Source organism: Oncorhynchus keta, chromosome 11 (genome assembly GCF_023373465.1).
Source record: "Oncorhynchus keta strain PuntledgeMale-10-30-2019 chromosome 11, Oket_V2, whole genome shotgun sequence".
Lineage (NCBI taxonomy): Eukaryota > Metazoa > Chordata > Actinopteri > Salmoniformes > Salmonidae > Oncorhynchus > Oncorhynchus keta.
Window position 1 is genome coordinate 6,360,472 of NC_068431.1, and position 27,984 is coordinate 6,388,455.

The window sequence follows — 27,984 nt, forward strand, 5'->3', positions numbered from 1 at the left end:
GAAATGCTTAGCACAACCCTAACCTTAACCCTAGCGTTTCCCAAACTCGGTGCACGTTTTGGTTTTTAGCTACACAGCTGATTCACATTATCAAAGCTTGATGATTAGTTGAATCAGCTGTGTAGTTCTAGGGCAAAAACCAAAACTTGAACCCCATTCGAGTCCCGAGTTTGGGAAATCATGCCGTAACCATTTGAAATGTCGACTTCAATGGGTGTTATGACCGTCCCAAGGATTCTTAATAGCACGAACCCTGCTGGAAGTTATTTTTCAAAATCGAACGCGAGGGGTCGACAAAGAGGGGAAATGTTATTTCTGGTGGACCAAAACAGTAAAGATGAATGTCTGTTTTTTCTCCTGGCTTGCTCTATGATAATATATTTGATCAAAGTGACATTAAATGTGAATTATAAACGAAACATTTCAAAGCAGTTTATTATCAAGAGATCATATTTGTACAACATATTTGCATAATATTTACAATGGCAACTTTTGCTTTAAAGGTCATGAACAGTCAAAATCATGTTTTTCACGAAATGTGATGATATTTGGATGAAACCAGACCAAACTATTGATGACCAAATTATGAAAAATTACTGTTGATTCTACATTGATAAAGTTGGATCATAAAGCTACTGGTCCCCTCCCCATATCAAATGCTTGGATTCAGGAGGCGGGGTTATTAAAGGGGATAGGTTGACAGCACCCGAATTCTCATTTTAATACACCAATGGTAACATGATATTCTCTTAAATAAGGACCCGCCTTGTGACCAACATCGGAGAAGGCGTGTTTTGCCGAGGGGCGTGGTTTATACTGTTCGTCTATGGCGAAGATACCGGTGGTTAGCTTGTTACTGGCTAGCTAGGTCTTCATCTGTGTAAGGTATTAGCTAATTACTGTCAAAACTCTGACACAGTTGTCATGTCAATACACCCGTCAGTGCTGCTGTAAACCATATAGCAACAGACATGCCAAACGGGAGAAGCATAAAACAAATTGACATCAGTAGTAGCTAGGTTTTCATCCAAATGGCGACCGATTTTCATGCTAATATTCTAAAATCTGCATTAAAAAACAATATGTGCATTTCCCCACCAGAGATGTATTTTCCATCAAATGTACTTGACTGTGTGTGATGACGTAGTGCACATCAACATTACTTTTGCTGTTCAATTCCCACGTACCAAATAAAAAATACAAGCTAAATGGGTTTCTATCACATTTTCAACTCTACTGAAGGTTTTCTCACAAAACATTTAGCGTTATATTAGGGATTGTGCCCTCTGGTCTTGGCATGTGCGCTCCAGCCAACAGCTGGCAGATACAATGTGGGTATAGTCTACATGATGGGATTAAAAAAGAGTATTTGTTAAACAGCAGCCAAGCATCGATCATCATGTCACCAGAATAAGACCCTCGATATTTATTGGAAAGGAACATCAAGTCCATCACCGGGCACATTCACCACCCTGTGAAGTTAATAACTTATTTCATCTGTAGTCTAATAAACTGCATACTTTCTGACCCAGTTGTGTTAGAAACACAAAATACTTAAATACATTTGGTGAATCTGACACATTTATTATTTCTCAATTCAATAGTGTTTGAACAACACAAGTAAATTAAGTTTATCTGTGATAATAATTTAAAGTAAAAATAACCTGTTTTCATTACGTGTAGCTACTGTCCAAAATTGAACGAAGTAAATCCAAATACTTATTTCGTGCATAAACTCATCACCGTGCACTTTCACCACCCTGTGAAGTTCATCATCATTGATTTAATCTGTAGCCTAATACACTGCACGGTTCCAAGGGATCATAGTGGGCGTACCACACCACATATCATCGAGTGACTCCCAAGTTAACTTTGATATTTTTGCACATAAAGGCATTTCCAACACCATTTCTCACATAATTAATTTTACAGACACAAAAAGATCCCAGCACGTCGAAACAAACAAATTCTCTCGGCATTTACAAAGATTGTCCTGAAACTACCCGTTTTCATCACAGCTGTCATGATTTTCTTTTAATACGGTATGACTTTACCCACATTAAAACTGGATGAAAAAGTGGTTAGTGATGTTTTGAGTTGTTTTGTGTTTCACCAAAATTAGCTTGAGATGATTTTAACTGCAACACTGTGTCGACGTTGCTTGATGTAGGCGTTTCAAAGAGCTGTCTGTCAAGGGGAGCTCATGAATATAAGATCCCTGCCCACTCAGCCTGTATTTTCTAACTTCCTGGTAGTTAGCCATGAGAGACATTTTTTTTATTAAATTATGGGTGATATTTTAGTTACTCAAAAGGATATTTTACATGGAAATCAGAATGACTGTTCGGGACCTTTAACACCAACTATAATATGGAAAACGATGTAACAAAACAGTACAGTTTATTGTAATAAGTCTACGACTTAATTAAAATAAGAAGAACATGCAGGCATTGTAAAGAGAATGGCACTGTGCTTACCAGAATTTTACTGTGATTTTCATGAGATGTAAAATATATATTGCAAAACTATTTATGAACATGTATGACAGCAAAACACACACAGAAATGTAATCACTACTATTGAATGTATCTACTAGCACATTCGTGATTCCAGTCAGTAAATTGGCAAGCATGAAAAACAACAATTGATTACGGTTGACAGCTTGAATGAGACAAAGTCCCTGAACTTTCTTCTCCATTTTCTCCTCAGATACAGAAGCTTCCTTTCTACAAGGATACCAGGACGACGACACCAATACGCAACCTGATACCGTTTTCATAAAAAACAAAATAACATCAGCAGTTGCTAAACAGGACAAGAAAAACATGGACTGGGCAATGGTCCAGAGGCAGAACGGTAGATTGGCCATCCTGCGAGACACTGGCTCAACAGAGGCCTGACACAGGATCAAGCCAGTATACAACACAGCACTTCCCAATAAGAGATTGCAAATCACTCTGATCCACTCTTTGACCTGTGTCCTTGGTCGCATTACATACAGTCCAATCTGGACCCCTGCCATATAGATGGCTATGTAGCCCACAACAGATGAAACCCCCTCCATGTTGGCTTGCAGAAAGCCTCCCGTCCTGTCATTGTTTTGGATGATGGAATACTTCAGTCCAGACATCTCCAGGGTCACTTGGTAAAGTCCTCCAATCAGAAGGGCCAGGAGCCATGACCCGTTGACAGGGAACAGAGCCAATAGCACAGAGGCCGCCACTCGGACTATGGCTAGGGTGAAGAAGAAATTCCAGTGCACGCCGTACTCAGACACGTGCTCGTGGTAACCAGCCATTTTCACACTCACCAGCCTGGCCAAGCCTAGAATGACCAGGGGCCAGACAGACACGAGCTGTTTAACCACTTGGCTTAACTTGGATCCTGAGACTTCCTTCCTCCGTGCCTCTGGGCAGACCAGGGCGTTGGCGAGGACATAGGCTCCAACACCAAAGTCCATAACCCCCGTTCCATAGGTTTCTGTTTTTGCATAGCGTCTTGGGAACACGCTGAAGTCGACAGCTAGAATGCTAATGGCCGTTTTCACATTGACCAGGACTCGAAAGATCGTCACAAAGGGCACCTGGTCGCACTGAACATGGCTCTGGAAGAAGCTCTTGGCAGCAGTGTCCTTAGACGTTGCGCTGGGCCTGGTTGGCCTTTTGGTACGGTAGATATAGCATAGCACAGCCCCAGACACAACAGTCAGGCCCAGGATGACTAGGTGAAGGATGTCACTCAGAACGGTACATGATAAGACCAGGGGCAGTATGATCATGGAGAAGTCCAGGACGAGGTGGGCGATCCAGGGGAGGGGGAGCACCCCCCTACCCAGATGGTATAGAATCAGAAACAGTCCTCTGCTGATCAGGCACAGTGGGGCCAGAAAGGAGCCCAGGGCAACTTCCCCAAGGCTGGTCCCATTCAGATTACTGACGAACGCCTCCTTCAATTCCTTCTGACTTGACATTTCCTACAAAGGAGGAAAAGAAAATCATCATTCCAACACCTCAAAGTATTGGACAGTAGCCATCAGGATATAAGGACATTCCTACCATTACCCTAACCATTACCCTAAACCCTGCCATTACCCTAAACCCTGCCATTACCCTAACCATTACCCTAACCCCTACCATTACCCTAACCATTACCCTAACCCCTACCATTACCCTAACCATTACCCTAAACCCTGCCATTACCCTAAACCCTGCCATTACCCTAACCCCTGCCATTACCCTAACCCCTACCATTACCCTAAACCCTACCATTACCCTAACCCCTACCATTACCCTAACCCCTACCATTACCCTAACCCCTACCATTACCCTAACCCCTACCATTACCCTAACCCCTGCCATTACCCTAACCATTACCCTAACCCCTACCATTACCCTAACCTCCTACCATTACCCTAAACCCTGCCATTACCCTAACCCCTACCATTACCCTAACCCCTGCCATTACCCTAAACCCTGCCATTACCCTAACCCCTACCATTACCCTAACCCCTACCATTACCCTAAACCCTGCCATTACCCTAACCCCTACCATTACCCTAACCCCTGCCATTACCCTAAACCCCTACCATTACCCTAAACCCTGCCATTACCCTAAACCCTGCCATTACCCTAACCCCTGCCATTACCCTAACCCCTACCATTACCCTAACCCCTACCATTACCCTAAACCCTGCCATTACCCTAACCATTACCCTAACCCCTACCATTACCCTAACCCTCCTACCATTACCCTAACCCCTACCATTACCCTAACCTCCTACCATTACCCTAACCCCTACCATTACCCTAACCCCTACCATTACCCTAAACCCTACCATTACCGTGACCCCTACCATTACCCTAACCCCTACCATTACCCTAAACCCTACCATTACCCTAACCCCTGCCATTACCCTAACCCCTACCATTACCCTAACCCCTGCCATTACCCTAACCCCTACCATTACCCTAACCCCTGCCATTACCCTAACCCCTGCCATTACCCTAACCCCTACCATTACCCTAACCCCTACCATTACCCTAACCCCTGCCATTACCCTAACCCCTGCCATTACCCTAACCCCTACCATTACCCTAACCCCTACCATTACCCTAACCCCATACCATTACCCTAACCCCTACCATTACCCTAAACCCTACCATTACCCTAACCCCTGCCATTACCCTAACCCCTGCCAATACCCTAACCCCTGCCATTACCCTAACCCCTGCCATTACCCAAACCCCTACCATTACCCCTACCATTACCCAAACCCCTACCATTACCCTACCATTAATTTTCTTTCAAGTCAATTATCTAAAACACAGATCTTGTTGCTTAGAGCATATTTTACATCATCCAAGAGGCGTGTTGTGCCCGCCATCGGTTGAGACACATGCTCTTGAATACAGGGTGAGAGTACCCTTTTCAAAATGGTACCACAAAGATGGTTGGAGGTCCACACATCAGAGAACATTGACATGAATATCTGTTGTTTTAAAACTCTCTCCTCCATAGGAAACCTATTGAAACAATAGAAATATAGATAATAGAATAGACATGTCCATTTGATGGTGGGTGGACCGGCTATCATCTTTGTGGTAGTATTTAGAAGTAAAATTGTCAATTCAATAAAAATATCAACGCCAAGAGTGTGCAAGGCTGTCATCAAGGCGAAGGGTGGCTACTCTGAAGAATCACAAATGTAAAATATATTTTTATTTATTTAACACATTTCTGGTTAATACATGATTGTGTTATTTCTTGGTTTTGATGTCGTCACTATTGTTAAAAAAAATAATATAAAGTTAAGAAATACCCTAGAATGAGTAGGTGTGTCCAAACTTTTGACTGGTACTGTATTTCAGTTAATCTGGAGGCGAAATAAACGCACACCTGTTTAGACGAGGTGCTGGCTAGCGGAGTAGAACACTTGAAAAAGAAAATGAGAGCCGCACACTCTAGGAGCTCAGATGCAATAATTGAATAACCTAATAACCAACGTTTCGACAGACAAGCTGTCTTCATCTTATAATGACAAACACTGTGGGTCACTAGTTTAAATAGCGTCAAATGGAAACGAGCGTGGAATCGTTTGAACGGTCATCCAACTCGGAATTCTAAATCGGAAACTAGGGCATCTTTCTATAGCTCAGACCTTCCGACCTGAAAATCACTGACGTCATGATTTAACCTTGTTTTTTTCTGAGTTCCCAATTGTCTTGAAAGCACCATAACTGTTTTAATTTCAACTTCAATTAGGTGGAGTCAGAGCTGAACATAAGCAAAGATTTGTTTAATTAAATTTTTAAAACTTTATCTAACTAGGCAATGACGCCTACACCACCCAAACACTCCCCCAACCCGGAAGAGGCTGGGCTAATTGTGAGCCGCCCTGTGGGACTCCCGATCACGGCCGGTTGTGATAGCCCAGGATCGAACCAGGGTCTGTGGTGACGCCTCTAGCACTGAGATGCAGTGCCGGGAGCATACTCAGGATCCAGTTGAGACTTTTACATGAGGAGATAGATAAGCAGTATATATATATATATATATATATATATATATATATATATATATATATATATATGAAGTACAAGCAAATATAAGTTTACTTTTATGCCAACCAACTCGTTATTTCATTACAAAATGTGATTACAAGATTGAAAATAATTTACGCCTCAATGAGACAATAAGTCTGGCTAGCCAGCATATGGCGCTAAACATCACAAACACACAGACAAGACTTGATTATTTTTCCACCTACCGCACTTTGGTTCAAAACAAATCTCCGTTTATAATAGACGAATCGTCCTAGATTAATCGGATATAAAATGTAGCCCACATCCTCGATGAACGTATTAAAAAAGCTACCACAACCTGGTGAATTCTTACTTCCGCGTTCTGCAGCTGGGCGTTTCTGTGTTCTACGTCACGAAGGGTGTGCGTACAATGCTCACGTCTCAGCAGCCGGTGTGAGCAAAACGAGGCGGGTTAAGTGTTTTTTGTCCTTCACTGGGGAATTTTATCACCGAGGGATAGGGAAAGTTTCACATTCCGTGTCAAATGGCGTCGGAATAGTCAAGACAGACTATGGACCCGACACGTCTAAACTATATAAAAAATCTGATTCACTTGTGCCTGGTGTCAAAGGCAAAAACAACCATTGATTAACAGCATTGCCTTTTTCTACTCTTCGCAAGGGCGGCGGGGACAACTTCCAAAATCCATGAATTCTGAGAGGAGTCAGAGCATAGGAAATGGACACGGGGAAAAGGTAGGAGACAACAGTGGGCCTTTTGAAAACGTTGGTAGTTAGTTTTATTTAAAGTGTTTTGAATTCATTCCAAATTTCTCAATGAATCCACGTCTGAATATGAACTAAAATCGCCTCTATCTTGCATTGATGCTGTTCTGCGTAGAGGGGCTTGTTCAGCAGAGTGTAACGTTACATAAAGAAATGTTGTCTACACCAGGTTTCCCGAACTTGGTCCTGGGGCACGTTTTATTTTTCTTCTCCCCAGCAGCTGATTCAAATAACCATCTCATTACCAAGCTTTGATGATTTGACTCAGCAGTGTAGTGCTCGGGCAAACCGGGGGGGGGGCGGACAGAGTTTGGGGAAACTGGTCTTGAACAGTAACATTTTGCCTAGCTGTTGCCACACCTGTGTAACTCATGTATGCTGATATGCAACCGATAATCTGTAACTGTCATGAATCTCCTCACAGTTTCATAGAATTGACAAAATTAGATAATCTCGAGTTGTCTTCATTCATTCAGCCTTTTGAAAAATCTCCAAGACAGTTATTTTCAACCTTTTACTGACCGTTTTCAATTGGTGGCATGCAATCATCACTTGTTTACAATCCAGTTGAATACAAATACATTTTAACATTGACAACGGAGCATAAAATGCACCCCCATTAAAGCCTCATACTTTTATGCTATCTGTAGTGCGCAACGAACATTTTCATGTGTTACAATAGCTTTAAAATAAAAACGCGATTTGAAGATACACACAATTTTACAGTTTCACATGACAAATAACGTAAATAGATCATGATTGTTTTATGATAAGGTAAAACAATTGTATCACGACAACGCTGATGGTGTGTACATTTAAAAAAATAAAATGTGCCTCTGCACACGTTGTATGAAAAATGCACATATTTCATGCATCTGTTGCCAGGCTAAAGAGCTATATTTAACTGAGCACCATTTCAAGCATTTGGTAGGATTTAACCAATCCAATAAAGATGTCTAGAGAACACACTAACTAGACACTTAGGATAAGCAAGCTAGCTGGAGATTAAAGTTTATTTTGTTGAATGTAAATAGACTTAACCTACAGCTGTTTTTGTAGTTTCCTGACTGAAGCTGTGGTGCAGTTAGTCTTTGTCCCTTAGGTCGGTCTGTTTTGTCCCGGTTCCGTAGGCCGGCGGCCTGTTTTGTCCCGTAGGCCGGCCTGTTTTGTCCCGTAGGCCGGCCTGTTTTGTCCCGTAGGCCGGCCTGTTTTGTCCCGTAGGCCGGTCTGTTTTGTCCCGTAGGCCGGTCTGTTTTGTCCCGTAGGCCGGTCTGTTTTGTCCCGTAGGCCGGTCTGTTTTGTCCCGTAGGCCGGTCTGTTTTGTCCCGTAGGCCGGTCTGTTTTGTCCCGTAGGCCGGTCTGTTTTGTCCCGTAGGCCGGTCTGTTTTGTCCCGTAGGCCGGTCTGTTTAGTCCCGTAGGTCGGTCTGTTTGTCCCGTAGGTCGGTCTGTTTAGTCCCGTAGGTCGGTCTGTTTGTCCCGTAGGTCGGTCTGTTTTGTCCCGTAGGCCGGTCTGTTTTGTCCCGTAGGCCGGTCTGTTTTGTCCCGTAGGCCGGTCTGTTTTGTCCCGTAGGCCGGTCTGTTTTGTCCCGTAGGCCGGTCTGTTTTGTCCCGTAGGCCGGTCTGTTTTGTCCCGTAGGCCGGTCTGTTTAGTCCCGTAGGCGGGTCTGTTTAGTCCCGTAGGCGGGTCTGTTTAGTCCCGTAGGCGGGTCTGTTTAGTCCCGTAGGCCGGTCTGTTTAGTCCCGTAGGCCGGTCTGTTTAGTCCCGTAGGCCGGTCTGTTTAGTCCCGTAGGTCGGTCTGTTTAGTCCCGTAGGTCGGTCTGTTTAGTCCCGTAGGCCGGTCTGTTTAGTCCCGTAGGCCGGTCTGTTTAGTCCCGTAGGCCGGTCTGTTTAGTCCCGTAGGCCGGTCTGTTTAGTCCCGTAGGCCGGTCTGTTTAGTCCCGTAGGCCGGTCTGTTTAGTCCCGTAGGCCGGTCTGTTTAGTCCCGTAGGCCGGTCTGTTTAGTCCCGTAGGCCGGTCTGTTTTGTCCCGTAGGTCGGTCTGTTTTGTCCCGTAGGCCGGTCTGGTTTGTCCCGGTTCCGTAGGCCGGTCTGTTTTGTTCTGTAGGCCAGTACTACTCTTAACAATTACCGGTGAACATTTGACAAAAACACGTTTACTTGAAGAACAGTGCAGATGCAACATTTGGTAACAGAATGACAGTGCAAACCGTCAATCTGTTACCAAACTTTGCATCTGCACTGTTCAAGTAAATGTGTTTTTGTAAAATGTTCAGCAGTAATTTAGAAGTCTTACTAGATGAATCTCAGTGCAAAGCCCTCATTTAATGCTAACGCCTGTTATGATACAGACCTGCGTTCCTGTGGAATAGTACAGGCCTCTGGTGTTTACCCTGGTCCTCTCCCTTGGTTACCGCAGGTGAAAGGAGGAGTCAGGAAGAAGTCTGGACTTGCTCACAGGAAGTCTCTGAATGACTCACTGGAGGGAGAGGTCAAGGCCTTCCTCCTAGACGAGGGCCAACTGCACACTTACGACGACCTCACCAAAGTCAACCCCGTGACCCCAACAACAGGTAGGCCCAAAGCCATGGCTACCTCTGTGTTGGAGAGAGCCAGACATGACTCAACAGCAGTCAGGCTTGTTTCACTTTGGAACTACAACTGACATATTTCAGAGGGACTTTAAATGATGGTTCCTTTTTTAACAAACTAGCTACTAGTTTAGACTTTCTGTTTTTTTATTTTATTTATTTTTTTATTTCACCTTTATTTAACCAGGTGTGTTGAGTGTTCTCATTTGTAAATCACCTGGCCAAGATAAAGCATAGCAGTGTGAACAGACAACACAGAGTTGTGGAGTTTAGCAAGTCAAAATCACTGTGAAAAAAATGTGTGTGTTTCAATGTGTGCAAAAGGCATGTAGGTGAATAATACAATTTTGCAGATTTCTGTGATAAATGATCAGATGGGCATGTACAGGTAGAGATATTGGTGTGCAAAAGAGCAGAAAAGTAAATAAATAAAAACAGTATAAAAACAGTATGGGAATGAGGTAGGTGTGCTATTTTTCTATGTACAGCTGCAGCCCGTGTTGCTGCTCGGTGTTTGTTTGAAGTTGGAGAGGGAGATAAAGTCTCCAACTTCAGTGTGTTTTGCAATTCCCCAGTCACAGGCAGCAGAGTACTGGAACGAAAGGCCCAAATGAGGTGTTGGCTTTAGGGATGATCAGTGAGATACACCTGCTGGAGCGCGTGTTTCGGATGGGTGTTGCCATCGTGACCAGTGAACTGAGATAAGGCGGAGCTTTACCTAGCATGGACTTGTAGATGACCTGGAGTGTGGTTTCTGTGAATATGTAGTGAGGGCCCCGTAGTGTGTGTGTTTGGGTGGTATAAGGTGCTTTAGTGACAAAACGGATGGCACTGTGATGACTGCATCCAGTTTGCTGAGTAGAGTGTTGGAATCCCATTTTGTAGATGACATCCCTGTAGGATGTCAGTTTTAAGGGTAAGCCCGTGAGTGAAGGAGGCTTTGTTGCGGAATAGAAAGCCGACTCTGGATTTTTTTTGATTGGAGATGTTTGATGTGAGTCTGAAGGAAGTTTGCAGTCTAGCCAGACACCAGGTACTTATAGATGTCCACATATTCAAGGTTGGAACCACCAGGGTGGTGATGCTAGTCGGGCATGCGGGTGCAGTGGCGATCGGTTGAAAAGCATGCATTGGTTTTACTCGCGTTTAAGAGCAGTTGGAGGCCACGGAAGGAGTGCTGTATGGCATTGAAGCTCGTTTGGAGGTTGATGAAGTGTCCAATGACCATTGTGGTCCGTCAGTCTGTCAGTGTTTTCTTGTTAATTCATGTGTAAATCCCTGTGTGTGTTTCTGTGTAAATCCCTGTGTTTGTGTTTCTGTGTCCTGTTTGTGTTTATAGCATAAATGTGTGTGTTTCTTTGTATATCCCTATATTGTTTCTGTGTAAATCCCTGTGTGTGTGTTTTTAAATCCCTGTGTGTGTGTTTCATGAAACCTGTTGTGTGTTTCTATTAATGTTTTAAATCCCGTAGTTTTAAACGTGTGGTGTGTAAATCCCCGTGTGTAAATCCCCGTGTGTTCCGTGTGTAAATCCCCGTGTGTAAATCCCTGTGTGTGTACCGTGGGTAATTCCCCGTGTGTTTTTTCTGTGGTTAGTGCTGAAATGCCTACAAGCCAGGTACAGGGCAAAGGTGTTCTACACCCATGCTGGCTGTACCCTGGTGGCCCTCAACCCTTTCCAGCCAGTCCCTGACCTCTACTCCTTGGATGTGATGAAGGAATACCATTGTGCTCCACAGCCACAGGTACTGTACAACCATTAGCCTGTTTATCAGTGGTAGTATCATGGCCTTTTTGGTTTATAGCATGTCATATATATATATATATATATCTTTTTATATATATGTTGTCTACGAGATTTAATTTTAGTGCCAAGTTACTGTAACACATGAAACAAAGTTGGGTCTATTAATGTTTTAATAGTTTTAAAAACATGGGGCGGCAGGGTAGCCTAGTGGTTAGAGTGTAGGGGGGGCAGGTAGCCTAGTGGTTAGAGTGTAGGGGCGGCAGGTAGCCTAGTGGTTAGACTGTAGGGGCGGCAGGTAGCCTAGTGGTTAGACTGTAGGGGCGGCAGGTAGCCTAGTGGTTAGAGTGTAGGGGCGGCAGGGTAGCCTAGTGGTTAGAGTGTAGGGGCGGCAGGGTAGCCTAGTGGTTAGAGTGTAGGGGCGGCAGGGTAGCCTAGTGGTTAGAGTGTAGGGGCGGCAGGGTAGCCTAGTGGTTAGAGTGTAGAGGCGGCAGGGTAGCCTAGTGGTTAGAGTGTAGAGGCGGTAGATAGCCTAGTGGTTAGAGCGTTGGACTCGTAACTGGAAGGTTGCAAGTTCAAATCCCCGAGCTGACAAGGTACAAATCTGTCGTTCTGCCCCTGAACAGGCAGTTAACCCACTGTTCCTAGGCCGTCATTGAAAATAAGAATTTGTTCTTAACTTACTCGCCTAGTTTAATAAAAGGTTAAATATTTTTAAAATGCTGATGGAAAGGAGTCACATTTCATGAATTCTTACACAACTGTCTCTAATAATTGTTTTCTCTGTCCGTCCAGGAGTCCAAACCCCACATCTTCATAGTGGCGGAGGAGGCCTACAGAAACGTACAAGGCCAGGTGGAGCCCGTGAACCAGTCTCTGGTGGTCAGCGGAGAGAGCGGAGCAGGGAAGGTACAACGGCATCAATCATTTTTATTTTATTTTACCTTTTATTTAACTAGGCAAGCCAGTTAAGAACAAATTCTTATTTACAATGACGGCCAAGGAACAGTGGGTTAACTGCCTTTTCAGGGGCAGAACGACAGATTTGTACGTTGTCAGCTCGGGGGTTTGAACTTGCAACTTTCCAGTTGCTAGTCCAACGCTCTAACCACTAGGCTACCTACCGCCCCTACACTCTAACCACTAGGCTACCTGCCCCCCCTACACTCTAACCACTAGACTACCTAACCCCTCTACACTCTAACCACTAGACTACCTGCCATCCCATAATGGTGTATATAAAATGTCTATGCTCTTTTATTACACTGTTATGAAGTGTCAATAATGGAAGTGTAACATTTTTAGTTTTTTTAAAGTACCCTGAATTATTTCAGATTAACTGTCTCTTTGTTCTTGACCAGACATGGACCTCTCGTTGCCTTATGAAGTATTATGCCACTGTAGCAGCGTCTTCCTCGCTGATGAAGAGTCAGGACACCGTGGAGAGGATAGAGAAGAGGGTACTGGACTCCAACCCCATCATGGAGGCTTTTGGTGAGACTGGAAAGCATTTTTAGTTTCTAATATAAACGCAATCATCAACAACTGAGCCAATATTGGAATAAAGATGCCTGGATCAAGCTAAACAATGTGGTATTTATTTGATGTGTCCGGTTGACATGATTATTGTTGTTGCTATATGGGCTCATTCCATGCTTTGTTTACTTACTGGGCCCCTATTTATATAGGCAACGCCTGCACCTTACGAAACAGCAACAGCAGCCGCTTTGGGAAGTACATCCAGCTCCAGCTCAACCGGTATGTCTGGTTGTCTATCTGATTCTAGATCAGTCCTGTTTAGCCAAGTGGTCATTGATGACTGTGACCATAATAGTTGCCAAGATGGCACCGACAGATCTGAGAGCAGAGTAGTATGCTCTCACTGCAGACACCTAATAAATAAGTTGACAGAGAACATCACAATAAATCTTGACTGGAAAAGGGCTGTTTTTGTGCTGACAACGCAACCGGCGCCCTGTTCATTCAAATGTCATTTTGTCACCTGTCCAGGTCTCAGCTGCTGGTGGGGGCGTCCGTGCAAACATACCTACTGGAGAAGACCAGGGTAGCTGGACAACCAGCCAATGAGAGAAACTTTCACATATTCTACCAGGCAAGTTAAAGACACACACTCTTGAATAAAAAAAATATGAATTTTAAGTTAATGTTAATTAACTCTGGTTAATTGTAAGTTAAGTAATATCTTATGTGTTTGTGCCTGGCCTCTGTACATGTCAATACATTTAGTGTGTTATATATATTACATACACTGCTCAAAAAAATTAAGGGAACACTAAAATAACACATCCTAGACCTGAATGAATGAAATATTCTTATTAAATACTTTTTTCTTTACATAGTTGAATGTGCTGACAACAAAATCACACAAATTATCAATGGAAATCAAATTTATCAACCCCATGGATGTCTGGATTTGGAGTCACACTCTAAATTTAAGTGGAAAACCACACTACAGGCTGATCCAACTCTGATGTAATGTCCTTAAAACAAGTCAAAATGAGGCTCAGTAGTGTGTGTGGCCTCCACCTGCCTGTATGACCTCCCTACAATGCCTGGGCATGCTCCTGATGAGGTGGCGGATGGTCTCCTGAGGGATCTCTTCAGGATCTCTTCTCTCTGGAACGGGCGGGCCAGTCCATAGCATCAATGCCTTCCTCTTGCAGGAAATGCTGACACACTCCAGCCACATGAGGTCTAGCATTGTCTTGCATTAGGAGGAACACAGGGCCAACCGCACCAGCATATGGTCTCACAAGGGGTCTGAGGATCTCATCTCGGTACCTAATGGCAGTCAGGCTACCTCTGGCGAGCACATGGAGGGCTGTGCGGCCCCCCCAAAGAAATGCCAGCCCGCACCATGACTGACCCACCGTCAAACCGGTCATGCTGGAGGATGTTGCAGGCAGCAGAATGTTCTCCACGGCGTCTCCAGACTCTGTCACGTCTGTCACATGTGCTCCATGTGAACCTGCTTTAATCTGTGAAGAGCACAGGGAGCCAGTGGGGAATTTGCCAATCTTGGTGTTGTCTGGCAAATGCCAAACGTCCTGCACGCTGTTGGGCTGTAAGCACAACCCCCACCTGTGGACGTCGGGCCCTCATACCACCCTCATAGAGTCTGTTTCTGACCGTTTGAGCAGACGCATGCACATTTGTGGCCTGCTGGAGGTCATTTTGTAGGGCTCTGGCAGTGCTCCTCCTTGCACAAAGGCGGAGGTAGCGGTCCTGCTGCTGGGTTGTTGCCCTCCTACGGCCTCCTCCACGTCTCCTGATGTACTGGCCTGTCTCCTGGTAGTGCCTCCATGCTCTAGACACTACGCTGACAGACACAGCAAACCTTCTTGCCACAGCTCTCATTGATGTGCCATCCTGGATAAGCTGCACTACCTGAGCCACTTGTGTGGGTTGTAGACTCCGTCTCATGCTACCACTAGAGTGAAAGCACCGCCAGCATTCAAAAGTGACCAAAACATCAGCCAGGAAGCATAGGAACTGAGAAGTGGTCTGTGGTCCCCACCTGCAGAACCACTCCTTTATTGGGGGTGTCTTGCTAATTGCCTATAATTTCCACCTGCTGTCTATTCCATTTGCACAACAGCATGTGAAATTTATTGTCAATCAGTGTTGCTTCCTAAGTGGACAGTTTGATTTCACAGAAGTGTGATTGACTTGCAGTTACATTGTGTTATTTAAGTGTTCCCTTATTATTTTTTTATTTGAGCATTGTATTTATGTATTGACATTCTGTTCAGATGATGACAGGAGGCAGTGATGAGCAGAGGAGGGAGTGGAAGATGTCACATGACCAATGTTTTGCCTGGCTCCCAAATGCTGAAAAGACATTGGAAGGTACATTTGTTGTGTCCTCATCCTCCTCCAAAACAAATAGCTTCTAATTGGTTACACATATTGAATGTAAAGGTACCATGTATTTTTATTCCATTCAGGTCAATGTTCCCAGTTCCTGATTTTATCTAATTCTTTGTCTTCTTCTTCTTCTTCTTTGTCTTCTTCTTCTTCTTTGTCTTCTTCTTCTTCTTCTTCTTCTTCTTCTTCTTCTTCTTCTTTGTCTTCTTCTTCTTCTTCTTTGTCTTCTTTGTCTTCTTTGTCTTCTTTGTCGTCTTTGTCTTCTTTGTCTTCTTCTTCTTTGTCTTCTTTGTCTTCTTCTTCTTCTTCTTCTTCTTTGTCTTCTTCTTCTTCTTCTTCTTTGTCTTCTTCTTCTTTGTCTTCTTCTTCTCTTTGTCTTCTTGTTTTGCAGAGGATTGTTTTGATGAGACTGTAGAGGCTATGGTACACCTGGGCATCAATGCAGAGAAGCAGGGACATATATTTAGGGTAGAAGGATATAAACTAAATCACCTAAATGATTCCAAAGAAGATTCTGTACTGTCTCCACATAATCACTCATAAATATATTTCTATCACAACTTCCTGTTGTCTTAACAGATACTTGCAGGTCTTCTTCAGTTGGGGAACGTGACTTTCTGTTCTGCCATGGATGAATCGCAACCCTGTGACCTCGAGGAGAAATCCAAAGGTATTTAATCTGATACTAGATCAACTTTCCCTTTCTGGCATTTTAGACTTCAATTCGGTTAAATCTTTTATTTGACCTTTTATTTAACTAGGCAAGTCAGTTAAGAACAAATTCTTATTTTCAATGACGGCCTGGGAACAGTGGGTTAACTGCCTGTTCAGGGGCAGAACGACAGATTTGTACCTTGTCAGCTCGGGGGTTTGAACTTGCAACCTTCCGGTTACTAGTCCAACGCTCTAACCACTAGGCTAGCCTGCCGCCTCGAATTTAAACTGTTGTCTGACTCCGTTCTCAAACCTTTTCAGACATCAGTTCAGCTCCAACGTGGTCTCAAGAATCAATGAATCCTATTTGAAGAGCGTTTTTTTTTACATGAACCTCCTGTCTCATCCTGTAGACTTTATGCATCGTTGTGCATCGTTGCTGTGTGTCCCGGTGGAGGAACTGCAGACAAGCCTCAGGGTACGGACCCTGAGGGCAGGGAAGCAGAGTGCTCTCTTCAAGCCCTGCTCCCTGGCAGACTGCAGTGTCAGGAGGGACTGCCTCGCAAAGGTCATCTATGCACAGTGAGTCAGACCAACCGAGAGGACATATTTCCTTCATAAACTCGTTTATAATCACTCCTAAGTATAAAAAATAAATAAATAAAAAAAAATCTGTCATAAATATTTAGATCTGAACCAGGTTGTGATTTTGAAAACTTTACATTTTTTTTTCCCTAAAGTAGATTCTGAGAGGTTATACTTAGTAGAAACATGCGTTTGGGCTGAGGTCCAGCTCTTGTCTGTTGGGATGAAAGACATGCCTGTCCCTCTCCCTCATCAACTTCATTCTGAAAATATCACACCCTTTTAATGTGTACTGTAACTACAATGGAATCAACCATTTGTGTACTGTAACTACAATGGAATCAACCATTTGTGTACTGTAACTACAATGGAATCAACCATTTGTGTACTGTAACTACAATGGAATCAACCATTTGTGTACTGTAACTACAATGGAATCAACCATTTGTGTACTGTAACTACAATGGAATCAACCATTTGTGTACTGTAACTACAATGGAATCAACCATTTGTGTACTGTAACTACAATGGAATCAACCATTTGTGTACTGTAACTACAATGGAATCAACCATTTGTGTAATGTAACTACAATGGAATCAACCATTTGTGTACTGTAACTACAATGGAATCAACCATTTGTGTACTGTAACTACAATGGAATCAACCATTTGTGTAATGTGTACTGAATGTTCATTTTTTTTTTTTTTTCCAAACAGATTATTTGAATGGTTGGTTACGTTCATCAACGACAGCATATGTGCAGACAACTCGACCTGGTGTAATTTCATAGGTAAATAGGTGTTTTTTTTCTCCCATATTAATAATTAAAAAGGAATCCTTTGTTTGCTTGTCACTCTGGTTAAGGTGACCCTGTCCTTTTGTTTTTGGGGGGGTGTGTTTAACTTTTACTTTGTAATTACACCGGTATAGTGGGTTCAATTGAAAACTTCTGATAAATATAATTTATTACATTTCTGTCTGTCTGTCTCTCTCTGTGTCTCTCTCTTTCTCTCTCTAGGTCTGCTGGATGTTTATGGTTTTGAGTGCTTTCAGTTTAACAACCTAGAACAGCTATGCATCAACTACGCCAACGAGAAACTGCAGCAGCACTTTGTAGCCCACTATCTCAAAGCCCAACAGGTAGCTTGTTAAGCTAAATTGAACATTTTCCAAGTTGAAATAGTGAACTGTGTTTTCCTAGTTTTACACTCTACATCAGGGGGTATTAACCTCTGACCCTACGCAGTACGGAGCCGGTGGATTTTCTGTTCTACCTGATTTAATTCATTGAACAATGGAAGAAGAGGTAAAAAGCAGCGAGACTGGTTTCGAGGTCCAGAGTTGTTTGGGTTCTAGCCTCCGGTCTCAGGGTGCTAATCTGTGTAGAACTAGACTGGATTTTCCAATTCTGAATGAGCCAGAGGGCGTGTGACACTTTGGAGCACAAGAAAATGCCGTCTTAGTTACGTAGTGCCGTCTTGGTTACCTAGTGCCGTCTTGGTTACCTAGTGCCGTCTTGGTTACCTAGTGCCGTCTTGGTTACCTAGTGCCGTCTTGGTTACCTAGTGCCGTCTTGGTTACCTAGTGCCGCCTTGGTTACCTAGTGCCGCCTTGGTTACCTAGTGCCGCCTTGGTTACCTAGTGCCGCCTTGGTTACCTAGTGCCGCCTTGGTTATCTCAAATCAAATGTATTTATATAGCCCTTCGTACATCAGCTGATATCTCAAAGTGCTGTTCAGAAACCCAGCCAAAAACTCCAAACAGCAAGCAATGCAGGTGTAGAAGCACGGTGGCTAGGAAAAACTCCCTAGAAAGGCCAAAACCTAGGAAGAAACCTAGAGAGGAACCAGGCTATGTGGGGTGGCCAGTCCTCTTCTGGCTGTGCCGGGTGGAGATTATAACAGAACATGGCCAAGATGTTCAAATGTTCATAAATGACCAGCATGGTCGAATAATAATAAGGCAGAACAGTTGAAACTGGAGCAGCAGCACGGTCAGGTGGACTGGGGACAGCAAGGAGTCATCATGTCAGGTAGTCCTGGGGCATGGTCCTAGGGCTCAGGTCTTCCGAGAGAAAGAAAGAGAGAAGGGGAGAATTAAATTCACACAGGACACAGAATAGGACAGGAGAAGTACTCCAGATATAACAAACTGAGCCTAGCCCCCCGACACATAAACTACTGCAGCATAAATATACTGGAGGCTGAGACAGGAGGGGTCAGGAGACCTAGTGCCGTCTTGGTTACCTAGTGCTCAACAGTGAAGTCTCTCGCCCTTAGGAGGAGTACGTCTCAGAAGGGTTGGAGTGGTCGTTTGTGAAATACCAGGACAACCAGGGTTGTCTGGATCTGATAGAGGGCATCCCCACCGGAGTGTTTTCCCTCCTCAATGAGGTGTGTACTGTAGTGGGTCCCAACTCCGGTCCTCCAGTATCCCCCAAACAGCACACATTTCTGTTGCAGACCCGGACAGAAACACCTGATTTCAACACGGGCTCGATGATTAGTTGACAAGTAGAATCCGTTGTGTTTGTCCAGAGTCACAACACAAATATGTACTGTTGGGGGGTACTGGAGGACCGGAGTTGGGATCCACCGCTCTAGAATACTGTATTATTGCTACCTTTTTTATATTTTATTTTGTTGTACAGAAACAATATATCAAGCTCTTTGGTTATTTATGTTACTCATATGTCTCTGTCTGTTAACCCATCCATCCATTCAGGAATGCCTTCTCAACCGAGCCTCCGACGCCCAGCAGTTCAGGGTTCGTCTGGAGAAAGAGCTGTCTGACAACGGCAGTGTGAGCTGGGACAAGTTCAGCAAGCAGCCCCACTTCACTGTGGCTCACTATGCTGGCAAAGTCTCCTACCAGATAGAAGGCATGATGGAGAAGAACAAGGTATGTTGGAACGAGGCTGTGGAAGGTGCTGCTAATCATTTCATTAGTTGATCGCAAAAAAAAACACTTATTTAAATGTTTTATTTATTTACAAGACTCCCCTGTGCTGATTCTATAATGGATAACTGACATGTGTGGTCCATTCACACACTACTGTATGGAAGTCTGTGAAAGATGCTAGCCCTACTTACTTCATAGCCAGAAGACATCGTAAGACTTAATTTCATGACGAGACTTAACTAACACCAAACATACAGTGCATTCGGAAAGTATTCAGACCCCTTGACTTTTTCCACATTTTGTTATGTTACAGCCTTATTTTAAAATGGATTACATTTTATTTTTTTTATGACAAAGCATAAACTTTTCTTGATTTTTTTTTTTTTTGCAAATGTATAAAATTAAAAAAAAAACTGAAATCCAATTTACATGTGGAGAAAGTGAATGGGTCTGAATGCACTGTACTTCAGAGCCAAAGGACATTGCAATACTTAATTTCATGAGAAGACTCACACGGAAAGCACCCTTCTCCCTTCTATAGGACCCAGTGCCCCCAGAATTAATCCACCTGCTACAGAAGTCTGAGAACCCTCTGCTTCACCAGCTGTTTGCTGACAGAGACCCAGTGGGTCAAGGCACCAGGGGACTCCGACAAGTGGTCACTGTGGTCTCCAAGTTCAAGGTGAGGCAAACCATCCTAGATGTTAGGAATCCTTCTGTTCTAATTGTTGAGCTCCATTTGTGGTATTCACTTGTTCTAGAACTCCTCAGAGCTTCTTGTTCCATATTTTCTGGATGGTAATTGTCTCCCTTATAGAACTCTCTGGAGAACCTAATGAAGATTCTACACAGCACCACTCCTCACTACACCCGCTGCATCAAACCCAACACAGACTGCAGGCCTCTCACCTTCAAAAAGGAGGAGGTAGGAGAAAGAGACTGCTTTGACTTGGTAACAAACCATGAAAACGCATCAATCATCATCATCACGTCTTTGTTCAGTAGATGTTTTTATCTTCTTGGAACACAATCATGACATTTGATAACTGGAAAATGAAATGTGCAATTGATAACTCAGATATTGGTCACTAGACAAATTGTATTGTTTTTTATTTAATATGTTCTACAACTCTCTCTTATAAAGCTATATTTTATGACTTCATTCATTTTATGATTTCATTGTTAGGTCATTATGCAACTGGAGGCCTGTGGGATTGTAGAGACTATACACATCAGTGCAGCAGGCTTTCCAATAAGGTAAGGTCAGAGGAGGATGGTGTATTGTTCAGAGTTAGGGGTGTCAAATTTCAAGTAACTTTCCCAGGTGTTCCAGAAATCCTGGTTGGAGGATTCTGGATTTCTTGCTTATTTCCTCCTGATTCCAGGGATCATTCCAAGCCTGGTTTTCTGGATTTTTGCAATACTATAGAGAGCAGATCCCTTTCCTGAACTGGGCTTGAACCTCTGCACAACTACACAAGAGGCACTGTCATCAGTACCACTGACCCAGAAAAACAAGGGGTTGTACTGAACAAAATCTCCTCTTGATTTCGACTGCCGCTTTCCATCTCACTTTGTTTTTGTTTCTCTGTGCAGAATTCCCTATACGAGTTTCACACAGCGTTATGGACTGATTTCCAACTTGACACTGTTTTGTCAAGGAGCTGGTGAGCAAGGTAAGTCTGACATCAGGAGACATGTACTGTAGTAGTGTTTGGTGGTGTTATGCCAATGGTGACTTTAAACTTTAACTATTTTTTTTAATTATTTTTTTTAAAATCGATGTGGTAGGAGGAAACTGAGGATGGATAAACAACATTGTGGTTACTTCTCAATACTAATCTAATTGACCGAGTGAAAAGAAGGAAGCCTGTACAGATTAAAAAACATATTATAAAACATGCTTCCTGTTTGCAACAAGGAACTAAATAAAGTTATACTGAAAAAAATTGTGACAAAGCAATTCACTTTTTCATCCTGAATACAATGTGTTATGTTCGTGTCAAATCCAACACAACATGTTACTGAGTACCATTCTCCATATTTTGACTTAAATCGGCTTGAAAATCTATGGGAAGACCTGAAAATGGTTGCCTAGCGATGATCAACAACCAATTGGACAGACCCTGAAGAATTTTGAATAGAATTAATGTCCAAATGTTGCACAATCCAGGTGTGAAAAGCTCTATATATATACAGTATATTTAAATAAAGTTTGAATTCGGGCTATAACGGCAAGAAAATATGGAATAAGTCAAGGGGTGTGAATACTTTCTGAAGGCTCTGACTCCAAAGAAAACAAACAGTTGAATAGGGAACTCTTTGGTCATATGGAAGTTTTATCAGAATGAATACAGCAGGGACTTCTGCTATCTTTGTTCTCTCTTGGTGATGGCTCTTTTCTTTTCTCTCTGCTAGCTCTCCTGTCCTTAGAGTTGATCCTGTACTCTCCCCTCCTACTCTGGAGCTCCTTAGAGTCGACTTTTCTAAAATACGTTTCCAACTATTTTATAATCTCTCAGGTAAAAAAAAAAACGCATGCTTAAGCAATTTCTTCATTGCATGCTGTGCTATTTCCTTCTCTTGACGCTCTTGACTTGCTGTCAAAATGAATCATCTGTCCCGCTGTCAAGTTGACGCTATTTGGTTGTAATTCCAGAACGGAAATGTGTTTTATGCTAATTGTCCATTTGTTATGGGGTGACCCTTTATAGCTCTAGAACCAACACATGTGTAACTCTGTGTTGTCTGTTCACACTGCTATGCTTTATCTTGGTCAGGGTCGCAGTTGCAAATGAGAACCTGTTCTCAACTAGCCTACCTGGTTAAATAAAGGTGAAAAAATACAAATAAATTAAATTAAAATAAATACCGTGGTATGCTCTCAACATCTACATAGTTATGCCTCATACCATGGTTTACAGGCATGCCATCAACGTGTTCATATACACAGAGGTATTCATTGTGTGGTTTGGCAGTGGAAACCAAATGGGTCAACAACATTCACTTTAACCTTGAGGCAACCATTTTAAGTGTTACCTTGAATCAAAATAATTCTAATTCAAATGTTTTCTTCATCTGTTATGTTACCAGGTAAGAACACGTTCTCATTTGCAGCAACGACCTGGGGAATAGTTACAGGGGAGAGGGATGAATGAGTCTATTGTAAACTGGGGATTATTAGGTGACCATGAGGGTCAGATTGGGAATTTAGCCAGGACACTGGGGTCAACACCCCTACTCTTACAATAAGTGCCATGGGATCTTTAATGACCTCAGATGGTCAGGACACCTGTTTAACGTCCCATCCGAAAGACGGCACCCTGCACAGGGCAATGTCCCCAATCACTGCCCTGGGGCATTTGGGATATTTTTTTAGACCAGAGGATCAGCTGTGGTTAGAAATCTGGTCTCTCTCTCTCTGTCAGGATTGGAGGCGGACAACAAGGAAGCTCTCGGTTCGGCTGTGGCTGATATTCTCAGGGTGGTGTTAAATCACTCTCTCGACGCTTCACGCCACATCGACAACGAGGCCCGCAGCTCGCTGGTGCACTGCGGCAGGACCAAAGTGTTCCTGACTAATTCCATGGTCAGTGCTGTATTGGTCTTCAGCATCATAGTTGGTTGAATTTACTTCTGTGTTTTATCAAATCAATGAGATTTAATTTAATACTCTTGAGAAGTCCAGTTATGTATACTGAACAAAAATATAAAATGAACGATTTAACTGAGTTACAGTTCATATGATGAAATTCATTAGGCTCTAATCTATGGATTTCACATGACTGGGTAGGGGTGCAGCTGTGGGTGGACCTTGGAGGGTGTAGGCCTTCCCCTTGGTAGCCAGATCCACCCACTTGGGAGCCAGGTCCAGCTACTAAGTCAACCAATGTCTGCTCTGGTGGACATTCCTGCAGTATGCCAATTACACGCCTTTTATTGCCCCCCCAGCACAAGGTGCACCTGTGTAATGATCATGCTGTTTAATCATCTCGATATGCCACACCTGTCTGGTGGGTGGATTATCTTGGCAAAGGAGAAATGCTCACTAACAGGGATTGTAAACAAATTAGTTCACAACAATGAGAGAAATAAGCTTTTTGTGCAAATGGAACATTTCTGTGATCTTTTATTTCATGAAACATGGGACCAACACTTTACATGTTGCGTTTTATATTTATGTTCAGTGTAGTAAGTGTGAGTCGTAGGTTAAGGCCCCTAATCCCATACGCTGTAACAGTGTCACACTGTTGAGTGGAGCATAAACACTCAAAACATCCCACTGGGCACAAACTGGTTGAAACAACATTGTTTTCCACCTCCTTTTCAACAACAACAACAACAACAACAACAACAGCAATGTGATGACGTTGAATCAATGTGGAAAACTGATCTGGATTTGTTATCAACGTAAAGGAATTTCAAACACGTCTTCGTCTAAATCCAATGAGATGGTTCAAACGTTTTCTTGAATTAACGTTAGTTGACAACGAAAATCAATTGTAAATCAAAACTAAACGTTTTAATGACATCTGCCTAGTGGGATTAGGTCAAAGCAGACCCTTTGTCACCATGGACTGACAATAGAATTAAGAATTGAATAGGATGTTTTCTGGGGCTGACAGACTGACGGCTCGGCCCCTGTAGACTATAAATCAACGTAGGTGACCTCCAGACAGTTGTCCTGTCTATAAGCAGTGTACTGTGAGCTGAGTCTGGGATAGACCCTAATCCTCAGTTCTGATCTAATCTATAGCTGGAGCTGCTGGAGGAACACAGGAACCGGGTGTGCTCCCAGAGGGCCTTCTCTATCCAGTGCTGCTGGCACAGGCACAAGCAACGCAGACGTCACGCCATGAGACGGGCCGTGACCCTGATCCAAGCAGGTAAGGTCAAGACTTAAATCCCTAGCAGTCTGTGAGAGCGGGAGAGGTCACGGTATAGCGCTCCGTAACAATGGCCTCGCTCCGACTGGGTCTGCCACTTCTTCTGTTATGTAAATGAGGATCATTGCATGGCACACAGCTCCACTGCTGTCTGTCCTGTCTTGGCCTGGCTATTTCTGTCTGTGTCCTGTCTTGGTCTGGCTGTTCCTGTCTGGCCTCCACGTCTTGGCCTGGCTGTTCCCGTCTAGGGAGCCTGGCTGTTCCTGTCTAGGGGGCCTGGCTGTTCCTGTCTAGGGGGCCTGGCTGTTCCTGTCTAGGGGGCCTGGCTGTTCCTGTCTAGGGGCCTGGCTGTTCCTGTCTAGGGGGCCTGGCTGTTCCTGTCTAGGGGGCCTGGCTGTTCCTGTCTAGGGGGCCTGGCTGTTCCTGTCTAGGGGGCCCGTCTTGGCCTGACTGTTCCTGTCTGTCTGGCCAAGAGGCACCAGATGGTAGAGCCTGCAACACTGTTCAGATGACTACGGGTTGCTGTACTTAAATCCTTATGAAGGAATATAAAAAACTTAAGCTCACCTGAACAACACTTTGACCTTAATATCCAGATATACCTTTTGGTGATCAGATCTCGATGATTTAATCCAGATAAAGTGTTACTTTTAATTCAGATGACAGCGTTTGACACAGCTGTTGAGACGACAAAAAAATAGTGCTTGTCTAGAATGCACGGTTGTCTGTGACGGATCTATAGAGATGTGATGTAATAGTGTGTTCTTTTTTAAAAAATTCTGTGGCTGTATCGTTATCTGATCGCATCGACCTTCCTCCTGCAGCGGTACGGTCATGGCTGGTCAGGAGAGCGGTCCGGAGGTGGCACAGGGCGGCCATGGTCCTCCAGAGGTCCTGGAGGAAATGGAGGGTGAGTCGAAGTCCTGCTGGCTTCTCGCTTAACTAGCTAGGGTCACGGCACCAATGTAACAGTATATAACTTTAGACCGTCCCCTCGCCCATACCCGGGCGCAAACCAGGGACCCTCTGCACACATCAACAACAGTCACCCACGAAGCATCGTTAACCATCGCTCCACAAAAGCCGCGGCCCTTGCAGAGCAAGGGGAACTACTACTTCAAGGTCTCAGAGCAAGTGACGTCACCGATTTTTAAAACGCTATTTAGCGCGCACCACCGCTAACTAAGCTAGCCGTTTCACATCCGTTACACGAGGTCACCATCGCACAAAATGGGTTTTTAACCTCCAAGGATGGTTCCTGATTAAACAAAAAGGGTCCATCTTTAAAATGGGAGCAACACATGATTTTATTTAATTCATTGGCTCCCATCCTCGCCGTCTGAATTCTAGGACAGTGTTTAAACTCAAGTGGTCGGTCTCTTCTATGTAGGAATTTCTTCTTTCCCTACAGGAGTGAATTCATTCGATTTTTGAAAATGTTAAATACTAACGGTTGCTTCATTCAGAGAAAATACACCATACGTCCATTTTAAAAACAAAGTCATTTTTTTATATATTTTTTTTCATCGTGATGGTCCTTGTCAGACATGCAAGAAGGAAAAGCTAGTACAGGAGTTGTGACTGTACAGACTTTGTCCTCGTGTTGCAGGCGCTGATGGACTCCCTGGCTGAGGCTGAGCTGGACGACGCAGAGGATCTTCAGGAGGCTATGCCAACAGAGTTGGACCCCGTCCTCCGGGCCAGGGGCTCGGTGCAGCTCTCCAGCATCCAGGAGCCTGTCATGGTGCGAGGCTGGCCCATGGGCTTGGCTCTGGCCTCAGCCCCCACCATCACTGTGTCCATGACCGCTACTGGCTTCCAGAAGATGATGTCTGTCATGGCCTGCCTCAACGGACACTGCTTCAGGAACGGGGACTATAAGGTGGAGACCAACCAATTCAAACAGGGGGTTGCCTCCATCAGGGCTCAGCCCAGGGTAAGACCACCCTCTCTCCCCTCCAGACAAATATTTGTAATACTTGAGGCAAGCGAAGTCGAGCACACCTCAAATATACATAAAAAAATATATATATATGCATTTGACCAAGGTCTACCCCCTCAACCAGACAATTCCCACATGTGTTGTTGAATTTCATTGTGAATTTGTTTGTGGTCCTTTTCCCACTTCATTAGGGGTCGATTAAGCTCCACTACCAGCGATCTCCACTGCTCTACGCTGATCTGCATCCAGACCACATGCGTGATGGAGTGACCGGCTTAAACCAGATACTGCTAGAGAGCACCTGAGTGGGATCCATTCTGTGTTCCTAATTTATATCCAGCACTTTTTAAGTGAGCTGCCTCAATCATATAACTGCACCTTTTTTTTTATTTTATAAGTATTGTAGACAGAGATAAATGGACCAGGAGAAATTGTTTTGTAGTGCTTTAGCTGCCATATTGGAAATATTTGATCATTGTTGAAAGTCTCAGGCTTTAAGACCACTTGGGTGCCTTTTCTCGAAATCTGTGGTGTTCAACTCCATGTACCATGGATGAACTTGGCTTTATTTACGTATGGGAAACAGTTCATTTGGGATATTTGTTGTACTCCTTTTTGTAAATGTTTAATTTTTTTAGATATGGCTGCATTTTAAGTTGGTCCTTCTGTAGCACAGTTGGTAGAGCATGGCGCTTGTAACGCCAGGGTAGTGGGTTCGATTCCCGGGACCACCCATACGTAGAATGTATGCACACATGACTGTAAGTCGCTTTGGATAAAAGCGTCTGCTAAATGGCATATATATTAAGTTATTGACGGGCCTGTTTTCAGAGGGAAATTGTTATTTTCATCAGGGATGCATGTTGTTTAAACCACTTTTATATTTTAAACCTATATTCCGTACACTTGAGCTCACAGACCAAATCTAAGTATAATTTTAGCAAAGTCAACTACAGATCATGGGGAAACGCTGGGCATTTACACCAAATCCAGTCTATTTTTATGGCACAAGCTTCATTATTAAGAGGTACACTACAGTGTTTTGCATAGAAGGGAATAGTGGTATGTCTTTGAACAAGCTTTATGATCAATGCCAAACAGTTTGCTGCTGATCGCTTCAGTGTTAAACCAAACGGCACGACACAACGTTTAGCTCTCTTTATTTTGATAGGAAACATTGATGTGCCACATTGCTTAATGCCAGGATGTGTTTATATGCTCGAAAAGGGTTGTATCCTTTGATCTTGGGGCGGCAGCGTAGCCTAGTGGTTAGAGCGTTGGACTAGTAACCGGAAGGTTGCGAGTTCAAACCCCCGAGCTGACAAGGTACAAATCTGTCGTTCTGCCCCTGAACAGGCAGTTAACCCACTGTTCCCAGGCCGTCATTGAAAATAAGAATATGTGCTTAACTGACTTGCCTGGTTAAATAAAAGGTAAAATTAAAATAAAAAAAATTATGTATTTTGCCACGTCCCAATCTGCTACTAG

At 43.6% G+C, this 27,984-nt stretch overlaps 2 protein-coding genes across 3 annotated transcripts; one reads left to right on the forward strand and one right to left on the reverse strand.

Annotated features, from left to right (window-relative positions):
- Nucleotides 1-417: 417 nt before the first annotated feature.
- pigw (phosphatidylinositol glycan anchor biosynthesis, class W) lies at nt 418-7,027 on the reverse strand. 2 transcript variants are annotated; one of them, XM_035779588.2, is made up of 2 exons: nt 6,895-7,027; nt 418-3,973 (listed from the first exon to the last, which is right to left on the reverse strand). In XM_035779588.2, exon 2 carries the CDS (start codon nt 3,968-3,970, stop codon nt 2,474-2,476), a length of 1,497 nt encoding a protein of 498 aa, XP_035635481.1. In that variant the 5' UTR covers nt 3,971-3,973; nt 6,895-7,027; the 3' UTR covers nt 418-2,473. The 2 variants fall into 2 exon arrangements, with proteins under 2 accessions (XP_035635481.1, XP_035635480.1); XM_035779587.2 differs by having other exon boundaries at nt 6,767-6,926.
- LOC118390631 (unconventional myosin-XIX) lies at nt 7,014-27,969 on the forward strand. Its single transcript, XM_052529303.1, has 24 exons — nt 7,014-7,276; nt 9,724-9,877; nt 11,492-11,640; nt 12,435-12,548; nt 13,001-13,133; nt 13,328-13,397; nt 13,650-13,752; nt 15,413-15,509; nt 15,919-15,995; nt 16,107-16,197; nt 16,595-16,763; nt 17,484-17,557; nt 17,786-17,907; nt 19,047-19,160; nt 19,492-19,668; nt 20,210-20,350; nt 20,486-20,593; nt 20,855-20,925; nt 21,265-21,344; nt 23,097-23,257; nt 24,425-24,554; nt 25,379-25,464; nt 26,164-26,490; nt 26,688-27,969. Exons 1-24 carry the CDS (start codon nt 7,229-7,231, stop codon nt 26,799-26,801), a joined length of 2,910 nt encoding a protein of 969 aa, XP_052385263.1. The 5' UTR covers nt 7,014-7,228; the 3' UTR covers nt 26,802-27,969.
- Nucleotides 27,970-27,984: the final 15 nt, after the last annotated feature.